Source organism: Rhynchophorus ferrugineus, unplaced genomic scaffold, assembly GCF_030347505.1.
Source record: "Rhynchophorus ferrugineus isolate W39M unplaced genomic scaffold, kcgeb_rfMv2 rfM11, whole genome shotgun sequence".
Taxonomy (NCBI): Eukaryota; Metazoa; Arthropoda; class Insecta; order Coleoptera; family Curculionidae; genus Rhynchophorus; species Rhynchophorus ferrugineus.
In genome coordinates this window covers 26,667,211-26,679,133 of record NW_027472590.1, presented here as the reverse complement: position 1 = coordinate 26,679,133, position 11,923 = coordinate 26,667,211, and the positions used below count along the sequence as shown (strand labels likewise).

Below are 11,923 nucleotides of genomic sequence, written 5' to 3'. Positions count from 1 at the left end.
GCGTTGAGAACTTTCGACTGAAATTAACTATCGATTGTTTAATAATTAACTACTTCTTACTATCGACTGTTTTCAATCGTTATTTTCGGTACGACTGATTTTACTACTATTTACCTATGTAATAGTTTGTGTAATATAATATAGTTATATAATTTTTTTGGTACCTTGCTTATAATTAACAATATATTATATATTAATCTAGAAGCATTTTGGAACGATATTTTTTAAGATTGTTAATGTAATAGGGTAAAAAGATTAAAATTTTGAGTGATAAATAGTAAAATACGTTTGACTGTTTTTATGCCAATAATAACTTTTTTTATTGGCCTTTTAATGTCCATCAAACTCTTTTGATTTTTTTTCAAGTCTTTTGATTGTCAAAACTTCTTTACTAAAATCTTGAAGACAAAATTTAGATTCGAAAGGTTCCAGAAAATGAATCGATTCGAAAATATTTGAAGAAGTTTTTAGAGTTGCAGTTATATTTCGTAAAAAAATTTTAACCGTAAAGAGGTGATAAACTATATTCAATATTTATACTAAATATTTCTAATAAATTTTCTGATAGAAAGACTCTTCTTTAATATTCAACCATTTATTTTCTTGGCTATTAAAAAATACAAGAAAATAATGATAATCGCGACACTTTTCAGTTAAGATTTATTTTATCAGCAGATAAGGCAGAGATATCTTTTTTACGATCTATTTTTATTGATTCGTAACTTTTCAGTAGAATGATACATTCACCTAAACTTTCTATGGCTTGAGAATATTTTGAAAAATAATCCTCAACTTCTCCTATCTGTAATCTACGATTTAAAATCAGTATTTGGTATTACCAATAATGCTGAGGCGATACTACGTATTATCACAAAAGAGATATATTCCATTCTAACTACAAAAAATACAAATACAGTAACACAGCTCGAAATTCAAGACACGAATACTGACGAATAATGTATTTCATCTGAACACATTTGGATAAAAAACTAGCTAGAACGAAAAAAATTACACCAGGTGCTACAACAACTTTACAAATTAAGGAGTATTTGGAAATGCCACTTATTGGGCGTTTATAAAACCCATTAGATTTTTGGCATGCTCATAAAATGATATTACTTGATTTATATCAATTACATTTAAAATATTCTCCTATACCTGCAATATATATATGAAATAAGTTTTTTCAAAATCTGGCCAAATTATTAACAATCGAATAAATCTCATCACGCGAGAAAAATTGAACATGTATATTATATTTTTGAATAGTGATTAAAAAAATATTTCCGTTAATAATAAGTAAAGCATTTATTTTACTTTAAAAAGCTCTAGCAGTTATTGTGCGATCATTCTTTATTGCCATGGATTAGTTTTTTTGCATGATTAGGTATATGCTTAAATTTTATTTAGTACTTGTTGTTATTGTACATCTTTAATTTTTAGGTTTCTTCTTAGTCTCGCTTATACTACAGATAAAAAATGTAAGGACGTTTAAAATTAACGACTCCAAGCAATTATCTCCGTCCCTTCCTCTCCCACAATGTATACAGGAAAGAATTCCTACATCTTCGTCACGAACGAAAAAAAGAACTGCCGAACCGTGCATTTGACTGAAAATAGTAATTACTACTGTGCTTCAATATTTTTGTCTTTTTTAGTCGCCGATTATTTAATCTATTTTGCTTTTATATTTTTGTCGAACTCTGTAGATATTTTGCTTAACAACTATTATTTTCTCTATCAAGTTCATATGGAACAATTAAAACGTTCTTTACACATTTTTTAGGCTTTATTAAATATTGAGGCATCATTATTGAAGTATTCAACTATTGTTTTGTCATGCTTGTTAATTGTTTGTTTTCAAACGAACTAATAAACAATAGCATCATTCATTTAGACTTCGAATTCAGTAGTAATTCAGAATCCAGAAAAAACAACGAAATATTCACAATAAATTAATTCGCATTTTACTAAATAGCGTTAGTGGAAATTACTAATGAAAATCTGGAACAAATGACATATCTTAGGGTCTGTATCAAAGAAATATTAGGATAAAATTACTCATTCCCATCTAAATAAACCCAATCATGTTTAAAAAATTGGTTCCACGAATGTATCCAGTGGTATGTTACAATTACCAAGTAACTATAACTACAGAGATACAGATATGACTGCAGACTGCATTATGGTGGTTACCATATCTCCCAGGTGTTCAGATAGTCCTCCCACAGTATGTGAATGACAGTAGCCAGTTTTTAACAGAAAGATGGCTGAACAATTATTTAAATAGACAAGCTCTTTCCTCTGTTTTATTAACCCTTGGATATGGAAAACAAATGTGACCGGAGAAGAGATTTTTGTAGAATTAGAAATACAAGTATTATTGGTAAAAGTAAGATTTAATATTTAAATATTTATAATAATTCAACAATAATGTGTTCAAACTAATTTAAAATTTCTGATATTTCAAAAATATGAAGTGCGATTTGATTATAAAGCTTTAGATTATCCATGCAATGTATACACAGGCACTTAAAAGTTACATTTTCATCTAAAATTAAATGAATATCTTTTAACAGAAAAATAAGTGCTTTATTAAAAGTGTGCTATATAGTAATAAATTATAAAATAAAACAAAATAAAAATATAAAATTAACAACACTTTGTATCAGATGTAGTGTCTGTAACTACCTTTGCACCAACTTTAACATTATTTGATTTTGGCAAAAATGTCCTGTTATATTTTAGTTTTTGTGCTAAAGTAAAAAATATCCCATCAACATTATCACAACCAGAATCATCTTTTGCGCTTGTTTCAAATAACTAAAAAAAATTATATTAGATAAAAATAAGTTCAATTTTAAAACTTACCGGGATATTAAAACTATCTGCCAGAACCTGAGCATCTCTTCTTGGTACAACAATGCCTTTATCACATTTGTTCCCAATAATAATTTTAGGTACCTCAGTTAAGAAATTATTTTCTGATTCCTCAATCCATTTTCTCAAAGAGTGAAAAGTTGTTGGTTCTGACACATCATATACAAAAACTACAGCATGCGCATTTCTTAGTAAATTATAAATATGTTAGGCTTAAAATACATTTGTTGTATATTCTTTAGTTCATACCTATAATAGGATTTCAACATAGACTCCCTAAACCTCTCCTGACCTGCAGTATCCCATAATTCTAATGTAACATTTTCTCCATCAACCTCTAAAGTGCGAGTTCGAATATCTACACCTATAGTAGTTTCTGTCAAGTCTATAAATGCTCTTTCACAAAACCTATTTTAAAAGTATAACAATGAAAATTTAAAATATTATCATTCGTTTTAAAAACATATGTGAATAACACTTATAAATTTTATAGTTATATTTACCTATAAGTTAAAGTAGTTTTGCCACTATTTGAATCTCCTATCACTATCACTTTAAATATCTTATCAGTTGACTGAGCCATTTTTATAAACTTATATCTCACATCAAAAACAATTAACTATCACCAATTTGATATGTTTTATGAAACAATTCAGAGAAGTAGCTACTATCACCAATTTACTGCTGTCGGGACGTGCGGCGTTGCCAATAATGCTCTCCAAACTATTATATCAAGTACGAGTAGTATGGCGAGATTTGTAGCTGGGGGGATAATTTTGCTAACATTTGGGAATACAGTGTGCATTTTAGGGGTGTGCAACTGCAATGGTAAGTAGTGGGGCAAAGGTTTGCTTAGTTCAATCATTAGCGGCGCTGACAACGTGAATTTGATTGGTTAGTTTAAAATAGTTATGTAGAAACCTGTAAGGAAAATACTTTGCTTTGATTGGTCTGCCATTTCGCCTCATTATTTTGTGACGTCACATTTATTGGCCAATAGTATTTAAATGAAAATTAAATTTAATTTTTAAAATGAATTTATTAAAATAAAATCCTATATAAATATACATAAGTGTAAATAAAATAAATATATATAAACAAAAAGCAAAAAAAAACAATTATTAACCTTATTCTAGGCAAAATTGAAATACCTATAATTCTTCTATAACGACTTTTCATATATGTTTAGTGCCATCAATTTTATGGGATCTATTAGAGTTTTTATCTTAATATCTTATTAGATTAATTCTTATTAGAATTAGAACTTATCTTGATATATTGAAGGTAAACTTTAAATCCTTCCTTGTCGATATTGCATTAACTTCATTAAACCAAAAATACAATCGCACCTCATAATAACTTAAAATTTGGTCTAGAAAATCATTATGGATTGGACAGTTGAAACACTAAAAATGTATGTGTTTTTTAAAGATATTTAGATTTTAGGCAACAAACAAGGCAATCAAATTTAAATATATATTTCCTCTACTACAAAATGATTGAACACTGATTGTTCTAAAAAGTTCTAAAAAGTATTACAAATATTTTAGGGATATTTTACAATTAAAAGTAGTATTTATTACTACTAATTATCCAGTTATATTAAATATTACCATCTTGTAAGACTTCTGGTTGTAGAGACATCACACTGACAGCATACGAACAACTTGATAGTTTAACTGAATTTTATTACTACTAACATCTTCATAAGTAGGTTTTGATTTTCTGTAAACAAACAATATATAAACAGACATGTAGTATATAGATAATTTTATATGTACCTGATAAAAACAATGTTGGATATGCATTTACCCTAATACCTGTTCGTGAAGGAAGGGTAATTCTAAATTTTTCAGTAAAATGTCCGTAACAGACACCATGACGTTGATACTATTTACTTGATCAACCCATTTTTGGAAAGGAGCGAGATCATTCTTTGAGAAACGATGTCTAATTTCCGTAGTAGATTTTCACCCCGGTACACTACATCTTTTACTACACTGACGCATTGTCATCAATTTTTATATTATTACACCATAATAATTAATATAAAACAGAAAATATGCATAACGTAAAATGAAAATTTCGTGATCTAAACAAAAACCAAAACCTACAAACAACAAACATAAAAATAGATGCCCATAGAAAATGCTGACTTCATACAATTTGATCGACCAATCACGTTTCATGTTAGTGGCGGCACCAGGAATTTAAACTAGCCAATCACAATTTGCGATCGCAGCGCTTCAGTTGATTGAACTAAACAAAATATTTCCCCAAGGTCGCCTATACCGTGAAATTTCTATTTTTTCTATGATAGCACCTTAAAAGTGGCCACGTTTCCCAGCACAACATGAGTAACACCAAGCAACGTTATCTGGAAGCAACTATTATGATTTTCAATATTAACCGAGAAATGGTTGTGTTATTTCGCACCCCAGAGAGTAATAAGCAGCAAAAGCATAGCAGTTTAAAAGCTCTACAGATAGTAGAGTCGGACAGACAAATGAAGCTGTGATCAATCCCCACAAAGAGAGAGTTTTTTGGTGAGTTAACTTCCATATGAAACTCAACTTTAGTTTTTGGCCTTGATTCAATTACCAAATTCTATTATTGAGTGAATAATAAATTAAATTAGTACAATAATATGACATATTATTTAATAAAATCAATACGAACTGGCCATACTTTATATTTTGATAAAGCAGTTAGTGTATTTAACATTTATATTCCTTAAAACTTAAATATTCTTAAATATAGAACCTACAATACAATTATACATAAATCCGAAAATTGTTATTAAACATCTAAAATTCAAGTCAGTCTCAACGATTCTTTAACTGGAGAAAATGAATAAATAAAATCGAGAAAATTGCAATAGAGCTAGATCAAATTTTTACCCCCAAAACTTTATGGTAAATGAATATTCTCAGACGGTATTACAATCTTTCATATAAGTAGTCAATCGCTATATACCTTAAATATAAAATTATTTGAGATTTAGGGAGCTTCTATGTTTTGAACTATTCTTTTTGTTATTGTAAACTAACTAAAGAAAATTTTAATATATTTGTATGTATGTAAATGTGTAAATCCCCCACTATATCAACGCTTATATATATTTTCCCTATATGTAAATACTCATTTAACATATCGGCAACGTTGCAGTTTGTCTGACGTCATTTTGTCCTCGAATGACACAGGTTGAATGGTGTTTCCATCCGCTAGTAACAATTCAGATATCACTAACCTAATAATGGCGATAGAAAGTATCGAGTAACAAGTATCGATAGTTGCCAAAAATTCTAATTATTCGAAAGCAAAAAAGTAACCTATTAAAAATAGTAATCCCTAATATTATTATTTCATTGACATAGAAATATTTTTTCACCTTATATAAGTAAATCAAAGATAAAGATATCAAAGATAAACATTCCTTTTCATACTATGAGTGTTATGTGAGGTAAAAAGAATTTTAATTAACATGCTCTTTTAATTAACAGCTTCTTCTGGTTATGACAGCTAATAGTACGATTAGTGAAATAGAATAATGCGATTAATTTGATACAAAATCAGATATAACCAAAGAAACTTTGAGATTCATAAAGATTAAATAATCACGAACACGGTATGACTTGGTTGTCAAGGTAACAGAAAAACAATCTTCAGTTATTTCAAAAATTTCAAATCCAATTTTTATGCAATATTATTTACCATATTTTTTAAACTTTGAAACAGTCTATATTAAAGCAATATAGGAATAATTTATTTGATTAATTTTTGTATTAATATTTTATTTCTGTGAAGTTTTTCTGTTATGTTTGTTTTTAGCCCAATTTTTACATTAATGAATTATCATAATAATTTGACATAGAGTATTTAAAAGCCACTATGAAGGATATCGAACTGAAAGAAAAATTGGAATCAACTCATTCGATATTAAGAAAAACTAATCATTCGATGTTTCCCAACACTAGCTAATACCCAGACACTGTTGCCAAATAAGCATTATTGTTATTATGTATTATTTAGTGTTGGGAACAATCGACTGAAATCGACTATCGACTGTTCAGTAACTGACTACTTTTTACTATCGACTATTTCAGTCCCTATATTTGGTTCTACTGTTTTTACTAATAACTGTTTTCAATCGTTATTTACGGTTCGACTGGTTTTATTACTATTTACTATCGACTGTTTCAGTTACTATTTTCTTTTAGTTACTATTTTCGGTTCTACTAGTTCATTCGACTGAATTTTAAAGTTCTGGCCTTCCGTCCTAGCCGCGACCTTGAAAGTAATGCGCCGAATTTATGCTTATATAAATTTATATGTAATATATGTGGTTTTATGTTTTTCTGTAGTTTGCTTGTGAATAACTATATATTGCAAATTAATATAGCAGCATTCTGGAACGCTAGTTTTCGATGGCAAAAAAAATTAAATTGTAAATGATAAATAGTAAGATACTTTTGACTAGCATAATAGGTAATACTTTGGACGGGTATAATCGGTAATACTTTTTAGATAAACTTTCACGATTTTTGTCCAAGCCTCTTGTTTGTCGAAACTTTTTTACTAAAATCTTGAAAACTAAAATTAGGTTAGTCAGGTTATTAGGTTTAGGTAAATTCAGAAATTGCATAGATCCAAAAGATTTGAAGATTTTTTTACAGTAGCAGTTGTTAAATTTCTTTTAAAAATATTAACCGTAAAGAGGTGAATAAAGTATATTAAATATATGTAATAAATACATTTTCTGATAGGAAAACTCTTCTTTAATATTCAACAATTTATTTTGTTGGCTATTAGGAAGAGCACCACAGTTTTTATTTGTTAACGAATTGACTATCTTAACAGAATGTGCTCAACGTTTAAAGCCAATTGAAATAATGATCACCGAGTTATCTGGTGAAAAATATCCCAACGATGTCTTTAATTATACGGTTAATAAGAGGACTGCAACATTCCATCAAATCCAGGATTTTAACAAGTGGATGGAGAAATAATGACAAAATTGTCTATTAGATGTCATCAATAAAAGACTGGCAATTTTAGAAATGAATACGATATGCGGGAAATCCACATTTTTAGATCCTAGATTTAAAAAAGCAGGATTTGGTATTGCAAATAATGTTGAGGCGATACAAAAAGTTATCACAAAAGACGTATCTTCCATTCTAACTTCAAAAAATACAAATATAGTTTCACAACTCGAAATTCAAGACAAAACTACTGACCAAGAATGTATCGACCTCTGGAAATATTTTGATGAAAAAATGACTAGAATGAAAAAAGTAATTACTCCAAGTACTGCAGCAACTTTACAGATTTAGCAGTATTTGAAAATTCCATTTATTGGGTGTTTAGAAAACCCATTGGATTTTTGGCAAACCCATAAAATTTGATGGTCTGGTAGTTATTGTACGATCATTTTGAGGTTCATCATGGATTAGATTTTTCAATGATTATAGGTATACGTTTACATTTTATTTAGTAGTTATGGTTATTGAAAATCTTTAGTTTTTAGGTTTTATTTAAGTTGTATTGTACTATTTATATTTATTATGCTATGTTATTTAAAAATAGCAATTAATATATTAAAACACGATAAAACATGTGTGGTCTTATTATTTCATTCCTTTTTACACATCCACAGAACATTCAGTATAAAAGTAATCCTACTTCCATTAAAATTATATTATTAATTACATGTTAATAGAAATTAGTAAATTTTTTTCCTTTCCTTTATTAAAGTTATCATATAAATGAATATTTATATATATATATATATATATATATATATATATATATATATATATATATATATAATATCTGTCTTGAAGCGAAGAATTCGTACATCTTCGTCTCACATCACGAATAAAAAAAAAAAACAGTCACACCGTGCATTTGACTGAAAATAGTAATTACTATTTTCAGTCGCTATTTTTTTAACTATCGACTGTTTTGTGACTATCGACTGTTTTAGTCGATAGTTCCCAACGCTAGTTTTATGTTATAGTGGAGTATGTAGTTAACTAATAATGTAATGTATCATTAATCAATTTTATATGTTTTATTATATAGTACCTCGTGTTTTGTATAACTTACAGAAATTTGTATATAAAATAATTAAATTGCTAGCGGCAACTGAATTCCGAACATACTCCTATTTGTTGTTTTTGTAATTCGTAATTAAAAATCAACAGGAAACGAATAATGACACACCTTTAAAAAATATTGCCAAATGGCAATACATTTTCTGTACAAAATTGTGTTAAGAGCATTATGAGATATTTATAGACATGGCCGAAGGCTCTCAGAATGTAACATTATCGTTAGCCGAGGAAAGTTCAATAAATGAATTTGCAGCACCTGAAGCGAGATTTGAGTGTCCTATTTGTTTGTCATGGTTGAGAGACCCAGTCCTTACCTGCTGTGGTCACAGGTTTTGCAGAAATTGTATACAGGGATGGCTATTGTGAGTACATTTTTAATGTCAAACCATTTTAGCTAAATTATTGTCCAGAGGTCATAAATAGAAATGATTAGCTTTATTCAAGTGACATTTATTTTACTAGAACACCTGTTGTGTATGATTCATAGGGAAGTAATCTGAATTTGTTTTTGCAGAAAGGAGAATGCTTGTCCTGTAGACAATATGAAATTAAATAAAGACTCTGATATATTTCCAGATAATTTTACGAGAAGAGAAATATCCCAACAGAAAACAAAGTGTCCAAATATAGTAAGAGGTTGTTTAGTTGAATTATCTCCATTAGATGTAGAATCACATTTACTGGTCTGCGAATATAGGTTGGTAAAGAATAGTACCAAATCTTGATTTATTAATTTTTTAAATTATATTCCAGAATACCAGATAATGAAAAACTTAAGTGTAATTTTGCTAATGTAGGTTGCAAGGAAAAATTTGAAGATGAGCCTCAAAGACAGGAACATTTAGAACAAAATGTTCAACAACATCTTCTAGTAAATATAGATTATTTTAATTTTTAAATTGATATTATTAAATGATAATTTTCAGTTGTTATCACAAATGTATGCCAATGTTTCTGTCACTCCCATTCAGGAAAATGCTAGCTCAACTTTAGCACAAGGAAATTTTTGGGATCCTCCATCAAAACATGATGATGAAGCTTCTTCTAGTACTACGAGTCAAAGTGATAATTTGCAAAACTTACTAAGGTACCCAATCAACCATTTTTATTAATTTTTTTATAATTGAAATCACATATCCTAAAAAAAACTCTTATGTCCATTTTTTTAGAGCTTTGTATGAAAAAATTGTTTTTTTGGAGCAAAAAAGTAGAGAACAAGATATTATAATAGCAAACATGTCAGAGCAGCTGTCCAATTTTCAACAAAATTATTGTAATGGCACTTATATCTGGTATTTCAATGATTTCAGTGGTAAAATTAAAGCTATGAAAGACAAATCTCGAACAATACATTACAGCCCTCCTTTTTTTACTTCACCATATGGATATAAGTAATTAACAAAACTATAATTAAGATAACAATCACATAAATTGGATATATTTTTAGGATGTGTATAAGAATAAACTTGTGTCCAAGAAGTCCTGATCATATAGCTCTTTTTATTCATGTTATGAAATCGGGACATGATAATACTTTAGAATGGCCATTTACTGGAAAACTAAGCATTTCTATAATTCACCCAAGGTAAATGTATATCTATAATGTTGTTAAAAGAATTAACTGAAAAAGCTTATTTTAGTCAACCTTCATTAAGTATTAAAGATGTTATGATTACTCCTCCCAATATAGAAGCTTTTAAACAACCAATAGGTGACTTAAATCAAAAAGGTTTTGGTTATGCAGAATTCGCATTATTAAATGACTTAATTAAGTTAGGTTTTGTATCAAACAATCAATTAATAATTAAGGCCACGGCATCTACTATTTAAGAACAAATTTAGAACTTAAAAGGTGATATTAAAATAAATCATTGACGCTTAAAATCTTTATGATAATTATACATTCCTGTATTGCAATATTTTTATACAGATTTTAATAAAGAAGTTATTGTTTTATACTATCTTTTATTTATATGTATATTATTAAATAATAATTTAGTTGAACAACGTTTGGGAAATATCAACAACCAATTGGGTTATTTAAAAGTAATGAAACTGAAGGACAACTGAGTAAACACACAAATCAAAACTAAAATTGCTTATTTTATAGACGTCACATTTTACTACTTATCTTAAGTTAGCCCTATTATTATTGTTGTATTTTTTTAAATTACTTTGAGATATCCTTTTAATCTGGATTAACTATAATTTTAAAATCAACATACCTTAGATAAGAATTATTAGATTTAAGAACGAGATAATGACAAATTGTCAGAACAATTGTCAAATTTTCTACAAAAGCATTATAATGTTGCATTTATTTAACAAAAGGTTACTGTTTTAAACATTATTGTTTATTGTTAGTTTATCATCTTTTATTTGCGTGGTTAACAAACTCTGTGAAAAGTAGAGATGACATTCGACCAGAGTTAATTAACCTAATCAATATTTTTTTAAGGTGTACAATTAACTCTCTAACGTTCAACAAGAGGGCGTCATCAGTTTATCATTGTAAAATTGACTGAAAACGTCATAACGATTGGATATTTCTCAGCAACATAACCTATATTTGTAGGTTATGTTATGTAAGTCTAATTTTTCTATGGTTTATAATTTGAAGACGTCAGAACGTGAGATAAATAAATTGTTTTTAGAAGCATAGATGAAAAATTTAACGGGGCAACAGGAAATTAAATTTGAAAAAAATTGTTATTCTTTGATGTATGAAAGTTATACCTGATTTTCGAGCTGATTGCGCACACGAAAAGCTTCAAAACTTATATGTGCACTCTATATTCAATTACATAACCTTAGAATAGTTATTTTAAATTAAAAAGTAGATGACGACTAGAGAATTAATAATGTATTTTAATATATATATTTGTGTAAATTTTATACAGGTTATAATAAATTATTCATAAAAT

At 28.1% G+C, this 11,923-nt stretch overlaps 2 protein-coding genes across 2 annotated transcripts; one reads left to right on the top strand and one right to left on the bottom strand.

Moving 5' to 3' along the window:
* Positions 1-2,570: 2,570 nt before the first annotated feature.
* Positions 2,571-3,573, bottom strand: LOC143205314 (ras-related protein Rab-33B). The gene is made up of 4 exons (XM_076418550.1): positions 3,384-3,573; positions 3,130-3,288; positions 2,872-3,067; positions 2,571-2,823 (listed from the first exon to the last, which is right to left on the bottom strand). The coding sequence occupies exons 1-4, from the start codon at positions 3,461-3,463 to the stop codon at positions 2,653-2,655; spliced, it is 606 nt and encodes a 201-aa protein (XP_076274665.1). The 5' UTR covers positions 3,464-3,573; the 3' UTR covers positions 2,571-2,652.
* Positions 3,574-8,874: 5,301 nt separating this feature from the next.
* Positions 8,875-10,955, top strand: Traf6 (TNF-receptor-associated factor 6). The gene is made up of 7 exons (XM_076417877.1): positions 8,875-9,361; positions 9,514-9,696; positions 9,753-9,870; positions 9,926-10,086; positions 10,169-10,390; positions 10,447-10,584; positions 10,640-10,955. The coding sequence occupies exons 1-7, from the start codon at positions 9,186-9,188 to the stop codon at positions 10,827-10,829; spliced, it is 1,188 nt and encodes a 395-aa protein (XP_076273992.1). The 5' UTR covers positions 8,875-9,185; the 3' UTR covers positions 10,830-10,955.
* The last annotated feature ends 968 nt before the right edge of the window (positions 10,956-11,923 follow it).